The sequence below is a fragment of the Sander lucioperca genome, chromosome 14 (genome assembly GCF_008315115.2).
Source record: "Sander lucioperca isolate FBNREF2018 chromosome 14, SLUC_FBN_1.2, whole genome shotgun sequence".
In the NCBI taxonomy this organism is placed as follows: Eukaryota; Metazoa; Chordata; class Actinopteri; order Perciformes; family Percidae; genus Sander; species Sander lucioperca.
The window spans coordinates 11673402-11692706 of NC_050186.1; the positions used below are offsets into that span (position 1 = coordinate 11673402).

The following is a 19305-nucleotide window of genomic DNA, read 5'->3' on the forward strand; positions in this document are numbered from 1 at the left end:
TTTTAATGTAAAATATAATCCGTAAAGAAAATATAAACCACAGCTGATAAATATAGAAGAGTAAAAAGTGCAATATTTCCCTCTCAAGTATCAGTAGTGTTGTATTAAGTAGCAGAAAATGGAAATACTAAAGTAAAGTACAAGAACCTGCAACATGTATGCACCTTCATGGCCACCCAATGGCTGCAAAATGAAATACATAACTATGAAATTGAATGTTGAACTTTAAATACCAGAGCCTCCGAAGACAAGTCTGTCAAATAAAGTGATTTTTAATTCTGATTCTGAGATTCAGGAAAGGGACAAGGAAGGTAACTGTAGGTACAATGACGATTATGATTAAAAAATAAATAGAAAATAATGGCAATTACAATGTTTTACAAAATATGTGGAATAGTTTACATATTAAAAAACCTTTGTATCTAGCAAATTTGCACTTAAATAGTCCATCATTTCCAAATATAACATTATTGTGTTGCTCAATTGGCGGAGAACAGTATTTCTTGTTGCCTTGTTGGACCACGAAGGGTGAACTCATTCATAGAAAAAAACCCGTCAGCTTTACAAAGTGGTATTAAGAATAATTTCCTCTGCATCTTTAACTGCATTGCTCAATGTCCGCTGACTGTTTTCTGTCATACATGCATTAGCATGACCTTTTTACAATTGCTTTATACTTTTTTCCTAACGTACATTATGTATACAGTGCCAACAAATGATCCATTATCCAACTAAATAACATTTAAATTACCATGGTTAACAATTAATTTGATACACACACGTTCTCTAATGAAAACAGCTGATTATACAGTACACAAACCCGCGTCATGATGGGTTATACATGTCAAACGATTTTAAAAACATACTAGTAGCTTTCAAATGGCAGAAAATGCCACGACACACAGCTGTACTCATTTACAGTATGCTTGAAAATAACCTTCAAAAGAAGGTGAAACCAAACGGAGGAAAAGATGGGAGTTTATATATATGTATATATATATTTCACAGTGCTGAAGGATGTCAAGAGATACAATGAACCTCAGCTCAAACTTCATGTATATATAAAAAAAAAAAATGTCTATCGTACATCTTCATATTTTTTTCCTTTTTTCGCGAGGAGGTCACTCTTACTCAGACATCTGACTGATCATAGAGAAACAAAATAGTAACCGCTGCCCTTATCTTACATCCTTATGTATTAAGGTTAAAGCTGGTGATAGTCTAGGTTCTTCTTTTTGTCAATAAATCCCACACACACACACACACACACACACACACCGTCCTGCTGCCACGAATACTCACAAAAGTGGATTAATCCGCCGCTGAAAATAGTGCACTATTTCCTCCTGTTTCTTTGATACAAAACTATCGACCAGCTGTTTTAGGAAAAGTATTCATTCTAACGAAAATATAAACTCTTGACCCGTTTTCAAAAATGTACGTCTTCAGTAGGATCCAGAGGGTTTGGGCTGAGACAGTTACGCAGCGGAGGGGGGTCTGGCTAGTCCACACAGCGTTCCGGGATGGGAGAAAAACGTGCTCTGGTTTATTGGCATTTTTTTAAACCAATCACAATCGTCTTGGGCGGTGCTAAGCGTCGTACGGAGCCACGGTGCCTCTGCTAAATAGCCTCGGGAAGGAACTTGTTTTGGTGGAACGTGTGTACGTTAAAAAGTTCTTTTAGTCGTGCAACAGAAAACTCAGATAGTCTAGCTACCCTGCAGAGATCTGAGGAGCAGTTAACCATAGTCCTCAGAAATCAGAGGAGGGTAACGGACATCCGGCTGAATTTCTTACGGCACCTGAACAATCCCGTAAATGAAATGTCGTTGATAAAGACTACGGTAAGGAAGTCTGAAAGTACGAACATGAAGCGAACTTTTTGTGCAGTGCGATTAGATATAAAGTCGACGCAAAACGCAAAGTTTTTTTAAATTATTTTTGATGCTTCCTTTTTTTTTTAAAAGTCATTTCATTTCTTACACTGCACTGCTACTTATTCTTGTATTTCATACCTGTCTTATTCTATTTTAATATTCTCTTCAGCAAATGTTTTTTTAACGGCATCGTTGCTGAAATTGTGCTATATAAATGAAGCTGCCTTGCCTATCAGCGTTGAGATTCTCCTGCACAGCATGACCCGGATCGATCCAAACTCCATCCAGAAACGAGGCATTTTAAAAGTTGTTTACCTGTCGTCTTGTGGACGGACCCGACAAAGCACGAATTCAGACTTTTTACAAATTGGCGTCATTACGTGGTTATTTCGGCATCGTTTTGCACTTTAAATCCCAGATAAACCTGTACCTCAAGTAGCGCAGAAAGCGGCAGTCATCCAGACGCACTTCCTGGAGAAGGCGGTGAAATTCACTGTGCTGTGTGCGCCTCTGGATTCAATTCAATTCAATTTTATTTATAGTATCAAATCATAACAAGAGTTATCTCGAGACACTTTACAGATAGAGTAAGTCTAGACCACACTCTATAATTTACAAAGCCCCAACAATTCCAATAGTTCCCCCAAGAGCAAGCATTAGCAGTGGCTATTGCGACAGTGGCGAGGAAAAACTCCCTTTTAGGAAGAAACCTCGCAGACCCAGACTCTTGGTGGGCGGTGTCTGACGGTCGGGGTTATGATGAGCAGTGGCGTAATAGTCACAATAGAGATAATGGAACAGTGACTACAAATGGTAGTCACTGACATCAGGTAGTGGATGACGTCATGAACCCCCGGATACGACGGCGTTTGGTTTCGACACTGGCACGACTCGTTTTGTTGCGCGTGCTCTTTTCGTGGGGTTTATTGACAACAAGAAAAATATTGAATGTCCTCAGCTTTAACCTTTAGTGCGGTGGTTCCCAAACTGAAAGGTAACATAAGCGGTGGGGTGTAGGTGTGTGTGTGTGGGGGGGGGGGGGAGATACAGCAGTTTAAAATATTACGAGAAAAGATTTTACAACTCTGGGAACTGACTCACAATGATAATAGTTTTATATTTCGTTGCAGCGATCTCGAGGTAAACAGTAGAAATACAGCGTTTGCGTTACAAAGTAATCTACAAGGAATGTGCATGTGTGCAAAAGGGGCGCCCCGGCAGAAAGAAAAAGTTTGGGAACCACTGTATCATGTGTCCATTAACTCCTCATTAACACATCCCAGCTTCCATGAACTAAAAACATAAATTAAATACTTTATATTTAAAACCTTCAGCCTGCGATTTGTGCTATAGTTTCAAATGCTGGTCTGCAGAGTCAGTGCTGTGATATTCTTTATGATAGACATATGTCCCCTCCGCTTCCTGTACACCGCAATCACTCAATTTACAGCAAACAGAAGATACACAGAAACTAAATCATGTACACACACACACACACACACACGCCCATTGACACACACACAGACAGACACACACACACACTCGCCCATTGACACACACACACTCGCGCACACACACACAGACACACACGCCCATTGACACACACACACACAGACACACACACACTCGCCCGCCCATTGACACACACACACACTCGCCCATTGACACACACACACACACTCGCGCACACACACACTCGCCCATTGACACACACACACTCGCGCACACACACACACACACACACACACGCCCATTGACACACACACACACACACACACACAGACACACACACACACACACTCGCCCATTGACACACACACACACTCGCGCACACACACACACACACACACTCGCGCACACACACACACACACACACACACCCATTGACACACACACACACACACACTGACACACACACACACACACACGCCCATTGACACACACACACACACACAGACACTCGCCCATTGACACACACACACACACACACACTGACACACACACACACTCACCCATTGACACACACACACACACTCGCCCATTGACACACACACACACCCATTGACACACATACACTCACACACTGACACACACACACACTCGCCCATTGACACACACACACACACACGGTGCTGTCTTGGACCAATGAGGGCGGGGCTACAGAAAACGGAGAAGGAGAAGCAGAGGCTGGAAGATGACTGGTGTGACAACGTGAAGGGGGTCAGTTGTTCTCGAACAGAGACAGCAGGTCATCGCTGCTGTTGTTGGGCAGGTCGGGGGGGCCCAGGTAGGACAGCAGCTCGTCCGGGTTGGTCAGCTCAGGAAGAAGCTTAACGACAGAGAGAATTCTAAATTAAATTCAACACCAAACTGTAGGGCTGCACCCAACGATTATATTCACTGTCATGTAATCTGTCGATTATTTTTCTCGATTAATGGATTAGTTGTTTTGGTCTCTAAAATGTCAGAAAAAGGTTAAAAATGTGGATCAGTGTTTCCCAAAAGCCCAAGAAGACGTCCTCAAATGTCTTGTTTTTGTCGACAACTCAAAGATATTCAGTTTACTGTCACAGAGGAGAGAAGAAACTGGAACATGTTCAGATTTAACAAGCTGGAATCAGAGAAATTATACTTTTTTTCAACAACAAAAAATGACTCAAACTGATTAATCGATTATCTAAATACTTGGCGATTTGTTTAAAAGTTGACAACTAATTGATTCATCTTTGCAGCTCTGCCAAATTTAAAGTCTGGAGATATAAAAATGTTACATTAGAGAGAAATAGTGGAGTTCAGGGAAGTATAAAGGCAACCTTAAAGACCAACTGCTCAGTGCAGAACAGCCAATCAGAGATGTTCATTGTTAAAAACAAAACCTCCAAGTTTTTCTGCAAAAAACGTGACTTTTAAAAGTTTATGTTCTTTGTTTGAACTCTTACGTTTCAGTTATTAAAAGGGAAATTAGCTGAAATTAAAAAGAAGAGTACGGAAAAAAGGATTAAGGCCACGTTTATTCTGAGAATAAAGTCAGAATTCTGACTTCAATCTCAGAACTCAAATGCATTTTTTTGGTCTTAATCGTCTTCCGTACAAAAGAAAAACTGGAGACGAGGTTAAGTGCGGACAATGAAGATGCACGGAGAGTCAAGGCAAGAAAAAAAAACATAACCTATTCTAAATTATACGTAGGGCTTCAGATAACATTCATGAGCAGTGGTATTTTTTACAATCATTCCGAAATATGTCTCAGGAGGTTTTGTTCTCACCTCTGAAGTTACTGCTCCTGGTTAAGAAATATTCTGCTACAGTATGCCGCATAAAATGACTAACTGTCATTTTTACACTTTTTCAAGATTATTGTTTTGGGGCTTTTCCGCCTTTAAAGGACAAGACAGCTAGGTGAGAAAGAGGAGAGAGAGAGAGGGGGGGGAAGACATGCAGGAAATGGTCACAGGTCGGACTCAAACCCTGGACCTCTGCGTCGAGGCATAAACCTCTATGTATATGTGCGCCTGCTACACCCACTGATCCAACCCGGCCACCATTTTTACACTTTTGTACAGATTAAAGGGTGATTTTGGTTGTTGTTTTTTTCAACCTGGACCCTATTTCCCCATGTTTCTGTGTCTTAGTGACTGATGTGAACAAAGATCTTTGAAACTGGTCCAGAGTTCAGCGAGAACGCCGTAACCGGCAGCCGTAAACCGGGCTTCAAGTAATCCTATAGGGCGAGTCCGAACTGTCCACTAAATGTTCTGTTGTTGCCGCTGACAGGCTCAGATTATTATTCTAAGTGTCTGACAACATTATGGGAAGGATCCCTACAGAGATAGAGCTTTCTGTTGAAGAGTAAGATCATTTTTTGTTGGAAACTGAAAGTGCGCTATTGTCCGTTAACGTTACATTGCAGCTTGTGTCTCGCTCAACACTGGACCAAAAAGATAGTTGTTCCCATCAGTCGCTTACAAACATAAACATGGGGGGGGGAAAGGGTCCGGGGGGGGGGAAACATCAAAGTTACCCTTCAAACAAACAGGGTATGACGTGTTAATGAGTGAGCTTTAGAGGTGCTGTTAGGTAGATTTTTTTTTTTTTTTTTACCTTTTAGAGAGAGCCAGGCTAGCTGTTTCATCCCTGTTTCCAGTCTTTATGCTAAGCTAAGCTATCCCGCTGCTGGCTGTAGCTTCATAATCTCCGTAAGGACATGAGGGTGGTATGGATCTTCTCATCTAACTCTCAGCAAAAAGCAAATAAGCAAATTTCTCAAAATGTTAAAAAGTATTTTTTTTTTTTTAAGTTGTAAGAAGTTGTGATAATTAGCTTCTATTCTTCTAGCAGGGAAAATAAAAGTTAAAGTCCCACATTTCACTTGTAGCAGTTTAATAAGTATATGTGCCCTCAACTATCAAACAGAGACATCAAGTCACAGTCAAGTATGTGCTCTTATATTAACGGAGTCAACAGGTCGGTCCGCTCACATCTAGTGCGTGATCGGGCCCCTCTCCTCCGGGTGCTCCGGGGCCTCCCAGACTGAAGGAGCCTTCGTTCTGCAGCCGGGAATTCTGGGAATTGATGTTCCGCTGCGGCAGCGGGCTGCCGGCGTCGCCGAGACTCGGATTGCCGTGAACGCCTGAACTGTGCTGCTGGAGGATGTTGTGGCCGTGTTCCATCCGCCCAGAATGAGACGTCTGATGGCGACGGACCAGGAAGAGACACAAAGACAGACAGGAGAATCTTTATTTTATGGTCATTAAAATAACACGCTGCTTCTGTCCAACACATTGAATTCACTGAAAACACTAAGCATGATGTGTAATCCTTGTGGTCTTCTCAGGTGCTGCGTGATATCTCTGCGCCCGAGTAGCAGTGCTTCGCCCCAATATAGTCCCAAGTCAATATCTGCCTAGGAAATCGTCTAGTCTTAATCTGCATTGCTATTTGTACTCGTTGTGAATACACAGGCCACAAGAAGTGTGGCCAGTGTATTCACAAGTATGCGTGGCTCACTTATACTCACAACATGCTAACCGGCAACAAAGGATTCCATTCACTACGCTAAGCTAAGCTAGCAGCGGCGCTGCTGGATTAAGACAATGCATGCACTGACACAAAAATGCGTTTGCCCACCTATCTACATCTAGGGGAGACGGTGAATAACCCCTATTTCAAAAAACGGTGGCGTGTTCCTTTAAGAGGCTGAGCACCAGCACTTACATTTTATTTCTACTGCAGGGTTTTCCCTGCCGTTATGACTCTTAGGTGCAGCACCCGAGCCGTTTTCGGCAGCACCCAAGCTGAATGAATGTGAGCTGCGGCAAAAAAAAAAAGGGGCCAGAAACGACTTCTTTAGCAAGTTTTGTCTTTAAGCTTTTCAAGCGTTTTTTAAATTTACTATCTGCTCTAGCTTTTCCAACATTTTAGACACAGATATGGTGATAATAACATTAACAGTCCAAAATTATGTCAAATTGCATTTTTTTTTAATTGCAAAACATCACTTTTTTTGAGGAAGGACCCCAAAACCCACCAAATATGCGCACTGTACTTGTTACACGTTTATGTTTGTTGCATCTTATCTATTTGACCAATGCTTAGGCTGGTGGAATAAATGTCTTGGGACCACTTAGGTAGGGTTAGAGTTGTTTTTCCCTTCTAGGTTGAAAATGTTATTTTATAATACATGTTAATTTTGTGTATTATTTGCTATAGTGTCTGGGTCCCTTTACACAAGCTTCAAACAGCTTACCAGGGTGTCCCATTTCACATATCTGCATAATGTCTTATGATTGTACTTGCCTTTTAACTTTTTGTGAATAAAAATTGAACTGAACAGAAGTGTGTGACAGTAGAGGACAGGAGCAGCTGCCTGCGACAGGCGGTATGTGGTTTAGCGGCTCGGTATGTGAGCGAATATGGTCTCAGTCAGCGCTGTCTACTTCAGCCTCAGTTAAAGGCTCTTAAATCAACTCACAAGCCAGAAGGACGAGACAGTCAGTGTTGGTGACTGATGCAGCAGCGCACTCTGCAACCCAACAGCTCCAGGTTCTCACTTTTTTTTCTCTTTTTCATCAAACCGCAGTTTTTGCAAGTTCACGCAATTTTTGCAAGTTCCCGCAATTTCATCGCATAAAATTGCATAAATATCCCGCATATTCCATCGCATTTTTTAAGAAAACGTGCCGCATAATCAAGGATTTTTGCCCGCAACAATCACAAAAAAACTCTGCATTTTTCTGGAAGGACTGATTAGTGTGTATAGCATGTATAGGTCCTGAGCATGTGTGTGTGTGTGTTTATTATTTATTTATTTTGATTTTCTTTGTTTCTATGATTATTTCTTGTCTGTTTCTGTTCACATATTCCAAATAAACACTTTCAATCAAAAACTTTGCGGTGCGATTCGGTGGTGAAGTTGCACCATGCAAACATTTTAAACAAATGCCACCAGGTCGAGACGGTGCTCTGTCTTCATACACATGTATTATGCATGGAGGGATGTCAGAGACGAAAGCCACACCGGACAGAGCTCAGAGTACTCAGGTGTTCGGTGCTTGCTTAAGGGCGTAAGATCAATCCGACTTTGAACACGATACTGCCGTTCTTTGTCTTTTCATGGGATTTATTGACAATAAGAAAGATATAGAATATCTTGACTCTTATTCTTTTACCTTTTACGGAAGAGGATTAGGGCCACGTGAAAAAGAATTAATTGAATTCTGACTTTAATCTCAGAATTCAGATTTTTTTTCTTAGAATTATGTGATTAAAGTCAGAATTCTGACTTTGTTTTTTACTTAAATATATATTTTTTTAAAGTCAGAATTCTGACTTTAATCACAGAATTCTGAGAAAAAAAAAAAAAATCGCAATTCTGAGATTAAAGTCAGAATTCAGATTCTTTTCTCATAATTCTGACATTTCAAAATTTTTCTTTTTTTAAAGAATTCTGACTTTAAACTCAGAACTCAAATACATTTTTCACATGTGGCCCTAATCCTCTTCCGTAACATTTACTGGTTGACTTTATGGAAAAAACTAATTTGCATATCCAACAATCCTTAGCTGGACAGGGAAGACCCGGCACTCTGCTCAACAATTTATTGAAGAAACTAGAAAGTTTCAGCAGAAAACGTTTTAGTTTTTTGTGTGGTATCTTCCCTTTTTTAAGTCTACTGGTTGAAAAAGGAGTCCATTTTAACTAGGTCACATTCAGACATCAGTTACATAACAGATACCTGTAACTCTGGGTCTGTGCATGAAGGAAGCTCCGTGATCCATCTATACTGTGGTTACATCATTGCCTACTCGACCGTTAAGGAAAACGCACAGAGTGAACCGAACAGAGACGACAGGGACCCAGAGGCTACGTCGATTAAAGGGAACACGCTTCCTGTGTGTTTCGCTCATTCATGTGTTATGTAAGACATGTATGTTAAAGGTGTCTGACCTGCTCAGACTGATAGGGGAGTGGAGGTCCAGAGGAGACGTACTCTCCGAGTGTCGGGGTGCCAGGAGTGTTGGGGAAGTCCGTGAATCCCGCCTGGCTGGAGAATCCCTGGCTCCCTACAGGACCAAAACACAACACATATTACACCCAATTAAACACAGGTCAGCGTAGACTTTTTTTTTTCTCTTGCATAATAGTGAGCAGTGCAGCATGGAGAGATAGTGCTTCCAGCTGTGGAGTTTAAGAAGACGTATACAGGGGGGGAAGGGGACACTGGTCTTGGAATATTGTTCTGGGTCACTTCCCATCTACGAGCAGATGATCTGACTGACTGAGCTGGAAAGTGTGATTTTGCAAAGTACGTGTATTTATAGATTATATATACGTCACATACTGTACCAGTCAAAGTGACTCATTCCTTACACCAGGTTTATAAAGATCTTTTCTACCTTAAATAGCCCTGAGCAGGGCTGCACGATATGAGGAAAATATGCGATAACGTTGTTGAATATCGCGATAACGATATTACTTGCCATAAATAAGCAGATATCAAACTCTTTTTTTTTGTGTGTGGCATTTTTAGGCCTTTGTTATGACAGGACAGCTGAAGACATGAAAGGGGAGAGAGAAGGGAATGACATGCAGCAAAGGGCCGCGGTTCGGAGTCGAACCTGTGGCCGCTGCGTCGAGGACTGAGCCTCTGTATATGGCCGTGCGCTCTACCAGGTGAGCTGCCCAGGCGCCCCAGATATCAAAGACTGCTTTCAGTATTCTGCTGAACTACAACAAACTGCTGGTTGAATTTAAAACCAACAAAAGGAAATCATTTCCAACATTTTATTGAACAAATTGAACATCGAATTGAATATAAATGGCGACACTAAAAAAAAGAAAGAATGACCGTTACATTTTAAAGTGCAGTTTTCTGCTGATATTTTCTTTCAACTAACAAAAAAATCTCCCAGTGTCTTTCGCAATGTGTCGCAGCCTTTTGCAATTTGTTTATTGTGCCAGTTGATACCGCGATGACGATAAAAAAATTATATATTGTGCAGCCCTAGCCCTGTGTTCATATTCTTTTTATATACTAAATATAATAACATAATACTGTGAAACTTTTTTTTTTTTTAAGATTATTTTTCGGGGCTTTTCCCTTTATTCGATAGTGACAGTGGATGGACATGAAAGGGGGAGAGAAAGAGAGGGGATGACACGCAGCAAAGGGCGCAATGTCGGATTCGAACCCGGGCCGCTGCAAAGGACTCAGCCTACATGGGGCGCACGCTCTTACTGGGTGAGCTAGAGGCCGCCCCAATACAGTGAAACTTTGCAAATCCGTGGAAAATATTCTTGCAGATTCCGGCCGGCAACAAATATTTAAACTGTAACAACTTCCGTGTTCTGCGAGGTAAAATCACTGTTTTTCTCAAAGGAGTCTGGTGGCTTTGAAGAGAGCAGAGATAATGGCTTCAGTTCCCCGTCTTAGAGGGCTGTCTGACAGTGGGTACCCTGGGGTACTTCCTCCCCACTGACATCCCCATACACAGTTTCTCTCCTCAGTCTTGGCGCTACTGTACCTGGCCTGTTGTAGTCGGGCGTGTTGCGGCCACCTGCAGTCAGACTGTGGTAGGGGGACGACGCCGGGCCCAGAGCGGCGATCATCTCCATCACATTAGGCAGGACCATATGACTCGGGCTGACTGTTCGGCAGCGCTTCAAGACCGGACCGTCCGGCTCCTCCTTTATGTGCAGGTCGGGTTTGACGGGCACCGGCCTCCAACCGCACACCGGGTCGATGGTGATCTCCTCATAGTCAGAACTGAGAGAGGAAGACATAGATGTATATATACATTTATTATCATTATTCATTCCAGAGCTGCAAAGGTTAGTTATTAACTATTAAATGAAATGCCAACTGAGTCCTTTTTTACGAATATTTGCAGCTTGTTAAATGTGAATATTGTTCTAGTTTCTTCTCTCCTCTGTGACAGTAAACTGAATATCTTTGAGTTGTGGACTAAACAAGACATTTGAGGACGTCATCTTGGGCTTTTGGGAAACACTGATCCACATTTTTCACCATTTTCTAACATTTTTAGAGACCTTGGGCCCTATCTTGCACCCGGCGCAGCGCAGCACAAAGCCCGACGCAAGTGTCTTTGCTATTTTAAGACCGCACAGCACCCACGCAGTGTAAATGGCAAATGCACCTGCGCCCATGGGTTCAGGTGCATTCTCAGCATTTCATTGTTATTTTAACAGCAAATTAGTAAAATGCTCCTAGGCTTATGCACAGCGTGATCACACTATGCTTGTTACACACACAGGGACGCACAGCAGCACACACACATGCAGGAGATTACAAATAAAAATATTACAATGGTAAATAGTATTATATGCTCTGTTCGCGTGCTTTCACTTCACGCACCAGCAGATCAGTTTCTTCTCCTGAAAATCTCTCCTTCCTGCTCAGCAAATCCTCCATCATAACAGCAATGCTCCAAGGTCCAAACGCGCCTGGCTTTTAAAGGGAATGGGAGATGATCTCTGATTGGTTTATTGCATGTTACGCGCAAAACACACCTCTGATTAATGAAGACACTAAGTACAACCCTTTTGAACCATGCGCCCGGTGCACGGAGCCTTTTTTCCGCTGATAAACTAAACTAGCAAAAGTGGATTCCTACACTCCCTAAACGCACCTGCGGCAGACACTTCACGCCGTGCGCTTAGATCGTTAAAATAGGGCCCCAAACAACTTATCGATTCATCCAGAAAATAAAATAATCGACAATGAAAATAATCGTTAGTTGCAGATTTACTTAATTCATATTTTATTTGCTTCTTTTTTTTTTTTTTTTAGATATTATTTAATGAGAATTGTTGGAGTTGCCTGAGGCCGAAGATTTTCATCGCCAGGGACTGCTTCTGTTATTTTTGTGCACATGACAAATAAAGAACCTTGAACCTGGAATAGATGGACAAACATACAACTATTTACACCAACTCCACACATAAAGACCTACTTGTGGATGTAGACGAGAATCCCCAGCATGTACTGGTCCACCTCCAGCCCTTCTAGCAAAGCTGTTTTACTGTGAATGAGACAAACAAACTGCTGTTACACGCCATGCTGACGGGATCGGATTCTTAAAAAAAAAGGTGCAATGAAACCTCGATGCAGAACGTACTTGCACACAGGACACCTCCAGGTCCCTCTTTCACAGTTCAGCTGCAAATAGGACTCCAGGTCGAAACACTAACAAAATAAAAGACATCAGCGTGAGAGAATTCATTTGCATGTACAGGTGTGTATGTGTGTGTAAGACCCTCTCTCGACAGCGCGACGGTGTAATGTCTGGCTACGCCACAGATACATTCTGGGATAGGAGGAAAAACAACACTCTGGGTTGTTTGCATTTCTTTAAACCAATCACAATTGTCTTGGGCGGCGCTAAGCTCCGGACGCAGCGACGGTGGCTCTGCTAAATAGTCTCGGGAAGGAACTTGTTTTGGTGGAACATTTGCGCCCCGCAAAAGAACGCCACATGCAATATTAACCCTTGTGTTGTCCTCGGGTCAAATTTGACCCGTTTTCAAAGTTTTTTTATAACAGAAATATGGATTTCTTTCAACCAAATTGCCCCAAAATAACTTGGATGTACGTTGTATAGAAACCATGCAACATTCTTCGCAAGTAAACTTAATGATTACTTTCATTGTATTTTGGGTGTTTTATTCAATTTTATAGTTATGTTGAAATGGTTTTAAAACAGCATCCTGACTAAACTTTGACATATACCAGTCTGTGATCCACGCAACATCTTCTGATCTTAACTATTAGTCAAAATAATTCATAATTACTTTGTTTTAACTCAAATTAGGTATAATGTCATTTAAATTAGGTTTATTGATCATGTACAAAGAAAGTGTTAAGACTATTGACAAAAACTTTAAAAAAAAAAGCGTCAAAAGCATTGAAAAAGCGCCATAAACAAAGAAGTTCATGGTGGATAGGAAGACAACACAAGGGTTAAATGAAGTTGGCTGTTTACACAATACTCTAACTTGAGCTATTTAAATTAGCTGATACATGGTTAAACCCCATTAGCTTTTACCAGTGTATCTCCGTGTGTACTTCGTCCACAGCTATCCCGCCAATCAGTCCCAAAACGTCCCAGTTAGAGAGGAAATGACCTAAACATATTCTCTGTAAATCTTTACAATCATTGCCCGAAAAACACAAGCAGGCCTGCCTTGTGCCCGTTCCAAATGTTCTTCAAAACTTGACATTTTCAGCGTGTAGCTCGCTAGCTCGGAGGTTGTCGTTTCCCGTAGCGAAATAATTTTGAGAACCGCAACACAGAGCAGAGAACGGAAGGTGAGGCGGAAAGCCTGACATCCTGTGTGTGGCCTACGCACCGGATGTCAGGTTTTATCCTGAAAATGTACTTCCGTTGATCTAAACTAGTGGGGACCCCCCCCCCCCTCACCCCACCTGTATGTGTCTGCAGTCGTGCCCTCTGGCTGGCAGCTGGATTCGTCTGAACGTGATAGGGCATTTAAGGGAAACTTTGATCGCCGTCTGCTCTACGCCGTCCTCTCCGTTCAGGCCAGGGGTCCCGGGGATGGTGCCGTTACTGAAATTTCTTTTTACTGAAACAAAAAAAGACAATGAAGAAAAGAAAGTACGGTTACTTTACGGCTTCATGAAAAATGGAAATGTGTTGCTGAGAACAACTCGGAGCGTGATCTGGATTCAGACGCCTGGAGGAGGCGGAGCCAGCAAGGTCTTCACATCAGCCACTGGTTCACAAAGGGTTTAGACCACAGCACAGGGGGTTTCACAAGCAATGCATACAATTAAGTTTGTTTCAGTTTCCATTATTTAAATCTTTTCTTCTTTAAAAAGGTACACTGTGTAGGAATTTCTCGGTGAAACTGTATTTTGCATTCAAACGAATAGCACTCTCTAACGCCTCGCTTTTTCAAATGCGTGTTGCAACTACGGTAGCAGTTATGGACCAAGAAGCTATGAACATGTCTTCCAATTTTCACTTTTTTTGGCGACGAGGATTCCTTCTCCTGTGGCTCGGCATTAGTATGATCCTCCATTATGAACTAAAGGGCAGTTGCAGGCTTTCAAATTTGCCGGGGCGGTGACAAGCGCCTCTCACTGATCTACTTCTCCGTCTCAGCTGGTTTCAGTCACGTGACGAATGGCTCTGAACGAGAACGCGTTGTGGATTAATTAGACAGGTCGGCTAGTGCTCTATGTCCCTCTCAGCCATTAGAGTTTTTGAAATGGCGGACCGACATGGAAGCCTCCTTGGACTTGCCCGTCCAATGTAAATACAGATAAGAAATTCTTCGCTTACGAGGATAAGTCAGATCATTGGCAGAGGTCATTTTACACCAATGAGGGCATATATATGAATGAAGACATTGATTTTAGCTGATGGAAAGGTGGGAGAGAGATGGGGGATGACAGGCAGCAAAAGGCCGCAGGTCGGACCCAAACCCGGGTCGCTGCAAAGGACCCAGCCCACATGGGGCGCACGCTCCCACTGGGTGAGCTAGAAGTTGCCCCAAAAAAGTTCTTCTTTAAAAGTAAAATGCTTTACTGATGGAATGAAAAACTGAGAATGGAAAAAGCAGCTACAGTTGTGAACCAAAATGATTTGAAAATGAAAGCTGGCGGGATGTAAACTCACTCTTAGTGATGCAGTGCTCGGCCGGCAGGAGTCTCTTTTTCATCAGACCCTGCAGGACCGACCGGACCGACGGCCGGTGGACCAACTGTAACACAAACAGGTGGGACTGGAAAGAGACAGGAGGGGGGAAAGATGTGTTTAAAATGGGTGTTGATTTGTTTATTGTAAGACATTTAATGTGTTGTGACTGTGGGAACCGATCGCTGACCCCTATTTTCCACCAGGCGCTTCTACGCTGCGTTCCGGAGGCGCCGCGAGCAAACGCTGCCATTCAAGTCGATGCTTGGTATACCACCAGCTGCGCCACGGCGCGTCCCAGAAGCGGCGCTCCGCTAAAGATAAAGATAAGCGCCGGGTCTATTTTCACGCAAGCCGCGGGCCGTTCAGACAGCCGGGCAGGAAGTGAAACAGCAAGAGTATCCAGTCAATTCACCAAAAGACCCCCCCAATTAGGGTTGCACAATATTGACAAAATGTGATATTGCGATATTAATTATGAATATTGCGATATCGATATTAATTTTGATATTTTTAAACATATGTAAAATTACAAAAGTTATGGGACTCATCAAAATAGATTCATAACAAATTAAATAAGTTTTCTTACAACTCAAGGTTTATTTCAACTGACATATTGGTCATATTGGACTGGTCCAACATGAAGAAATAAATAAATAAATAAGGAGCATGTCTACAGAACAGGACATGTTGTACTGGTTGGACAGTATAAAATATATAAATAAAGACAACAGGACATGTTGTACTGGTTGGACAGTATAAAATATATAAATAATGAGAACAGGACATGTTCTACTGGTTGGACAGTATAAAATATATAAATAATGAGAACAGGACATGTTTTACTGGTTGGACAGTATATAATATATAAATAAAAGAGAACAGGACAACTTTTACCTTTCGCTTCTCCGATTCGTTTCGTTTAATTGTCTCTATCCATTTCTTCACTTACACTGTCACTCTGTAGAAATATGCACACACGTGGTACGCTCCATAGGGTTTGTCACGTAGTGGACCCGTGCGTTGACGTGCACTAACATATGCAGTTGGCACGGTAACTGGCCAATGAAACATGATCATTACAGCGTTTCAAGCTCTAAATCAAACACAACTAAGCCACACAGCCAACGGACGGGACGCAGCGCTCCACAAAATAAAACAAAATATTGCATACTTATTGCGACACGTTCGATATAATATTGCGCAACGTGATATCGCGATAACGATATTGAGTCGATATATCATGCACCCCTTCCCCCAATATAGTAGATGTCTCTCTCTACAACACCACGGACGACGAGAGATGGAAAAACATAATACCACACCACAGATCTTTTTTTTTTTTTTTTTTTAAAGACAACGGCAGAAAAGAGAAGACATGCAGTTTAACTGCAGGAGTGCTTGGAGTGGAAGGTAGATACTAGCTTAATAAACACCTGATTGTTCTTTTTAAAGTACTTGTAGAGACAATAACATCTGGCAGTCGGGCAGCAAGACGCTCCGCTTCTGAGACGCTCCCGGTGTGGTATGACGCGTACACAAAATGCAAAACGCGTACACAAAATGCAAAACGCAGCGCAGACGTGCCCGGTGGAGAATTGGGATTAGACTGGAAGGGGTCATTCAGAGGCTACTTACACAACAGCAGGCGGTCACTGTGATCTGCACGGTGTTACGTCCCGGTTGACACACTGGCTTTAGGTACAAGGGCTTGTGGGAGGTTTTGTTGTCCCCCCTTTCAATGCACAGAGGAGTTGCATTGACACTCACCTGATATAGGATATAAAAAAGGGAGAGAATTAAATTAAATGAAAAGTACATTTATTTGATACTTTGTTTAGCCTCGTTTTTGACGGCTGAATCCAAAAAACTGTATTACAACATGGACTTTTAACACACTGCTGTGAGTAATATCCTTGAAAATATACAAATAATGATCACAACATTAGAGTTTAACAGTCAATAACAGCATCACGTGAGGACACTTTCAACCCAATCTAGGAAAAGAAGGCCACAAAAGGCCCAAAATAACCATGTAACCCTTTGAGAGAGAGCGCCATCTCAAAGACTCGAGCAATAAAATGTGAAGAAAGGTCGACGATGCTTACTTGAACAGAGGCAGGCCAGTTAGTGTTCATTTGTCTGTCCTCGTGGTGGTAACACTTGAACTGCAACTCCAGATCCGGTCTGCAGGGGGCGACACAACACAAGGCTCAGGGACAGACTGGGTGGGGTTATCAAACATTCCTCGTTTTCTTTATCTGGTGTTTTTCAAATCACTCAGGAAGAGAAATAGAGAGCTCTGAATTCACACTGAAGCCACATTTCATGTTACAGACGGAGTTATAAAACCCTTTTATGGCACTCCCCAAATAAATTTCCTTTAAAACACTGTTCCTTTCCTGCCTCCATGATTCTTTAGAGAGTAAAAGCTTAGTTTGGAGTCATGACAGTGGAGAGATTATCTTTAATCTTTATTTGAAGAAAAATCCCTTGAGATCTCGTTTTCAAGGGGGTGCCCTGATGCACATCAGATAAACACAAATAAACACATTTATAATTGTAATGACGATCAATTAAACAATCCAAACGACACAAACCGGGAGCAAAATTATCCGCAGAGGTCTCCTTCCCTTCAAAACAAACGGACCTGTTAATTTAAACCGGTAAAAACACTGACAAGGAAAGTGACTTTCACTTTATCCAGCATGGTGAGTCGGACGCTATATAAAGCTGTAGAAAGAATATAAAGTGACATGCAGCTGAGCTGCCTCGCCGTAGGTCAGACGGCCTATTATTCTGACAGCTAAATAGTCCGTTACCTCTATTAACACCAAAATACAAATACAACTACAACTATCTCTGTGGCAACGCCTTTCACCGGTCTATTCTGGCACGTATTTCAGCAACGTGGACAGAGGGTGTACGTCCACACAGCAAGGGACACAGACACACACACATAAATACTACATTATATTTCCAAGTATTTCTGTTGTCCAAGCTTTTGCCATTCATATATTACAGGTGGGGAACTCGCAGTACTACAACTACACGCTGTCAGTCAACGGCAAAAAAGAAAAGCACGGAGACAGTTATGAGAAGGACTACTTCACAGACCTCATAGTAAGTCTCACACACACACACACACACACACACGTCTATATAGCTGTCTGAATAACGGCAGTCCCCGTGCGGGTTGACAGTGATTCTTGCGCGTGCATCACGGTGTAATGAGCATGGCCTCGCGGCCCGCTGCGATGACTCTGAATGGTGCACATATGCGGATTGCAACACTTAACCTATGAAAATAAAATCAACCATCATTTATCAACACTGATGAGGAGCTCGTGAAAAGATGCAACAGGCCAAAGGCTTAAAAATATGGAAACAACAGTTTGTGCATACGCTACCGGTCAAAAGTTTGGGGTCACTTAGACATTTCCATTCCACTCCATTCCAGACAGAATACCAGCTGAGATCAGTTTGTTTTTTTAATCAGGGCAGCAGTTGTCAGATTACATTATGTGCTTACATAACTGCAAAAGGGTTCTGGACTGTTGTAGATAGAAGTGGCTGAAGAAACGCTTGACATCCATGCTTTTTGGTCTAAACGTCATACCCAAATTAAAAGTGGTACAGCTCCCAGATACTTTGACACTCAGGGGTGAGCCTGATATCATTGGAAAGGTGATTGATGTGGGTGTGTTTGTGTATGTGTTTGTGTATTTGAGAAGTGTTGTATTTTGTAGTTTTTTGGCTTTTTTCTTTGCACTTTTCAAATGGAAATAAAAAAACAAAAACGCACAGACATATCTGTAGAAGATAATTCATATAAAATCAATTTTTCAGTCTTTTGGCTTCTGGACTTTTTCTGTAGTAAGCTGAGACATGTGGCTATGGCCTTGTGTTGTCTGTCACCTGTCAGATGTGTTTACAGCAGTGTATTCTAATCATTTTACAGATGTATGACTTGGACAGAAATAAAAAACCTCCATTCTAGCCTCTGTAACTCTGTGTCAGTAAGGCCTAGAATCACCCTGACACATGTAACAAAAACTTGAGAGTGTTTCCTTTCCAATGATATCAGGCACACCCCAGAGTGTCAAAGTATCTGGGAGCTGTACCACTTTTAATTTGGGTATGACGTTTAGACCAAAAAGCATGGATGTCAAGCGTTTCTTCAGCCACTTCTGTCTACAACAGTCGGGAACCCTTTTGCAATTCTGTAAGCACATAATGTAATCTGAAA

General features: G+C 42.1%; 1 protein-coding gene across 4 annotated transcripts in view; it reads right to left on the bottom strand.

Moving 5' to 3' along the window:
• Positions 1 to 4061: 4061 nt before the first annotated feature.
• zmiz2 (zinc finger, MIZ-type containing 2) overlaps positions 4062 to 19305 on the bottom strand; it is a 43082-nt gene continuing 27838 nt past the window's right edge. For 2 of the 4 annotated variants that reach the window (XM_035991761.1, XM_035991760.1), the window contains exons 11-20: positions 17165 to 17243; positions 16695 to 16826; positions 15039 to 15144; positions 13823 to 13980; positions 12516 to 12583; positions 12351 to 12419; positions 10902 to 11143; positions 9325 to 9440; positions 6356 to 6565; positions 4062 to 4206 (exon numbers count right to left, since the gene is read on the bottom strand). In XM_035991761.1, the coding sequence (XP_035847654.1) occupies positions 4099 to 4206; positions 6356 to 6565; positions 9325 to 9440; positions 10902 to 11143; positions 12351 to 12419; positions 12516 to 12583; positions 13823 to 13980; positions 15039 to 15144; positions 16695 to 16826; positions 17165 to 17243 (1288 nt within the window). In that variant the 3' untranslated portion in view covers positions 4062 to 4098. Of the gene's footprint in view, positions 4210 to 5978; positions 6107 to 6355; positions 6566 to 9324; positions 9441 to 10901; positions 11144 to 12350; positions 12420 to 12515; positions 12584 to 13822; positions 13981 to 15038; positions 15145 to 16694; positions 16827 to 17164; positions 17244 to 19305 lie in introns of all 4 variants that reach the window. The other 2 variants (XR_004895069.1, XR_004895070.1) reach the window with 2 other exon arrangements.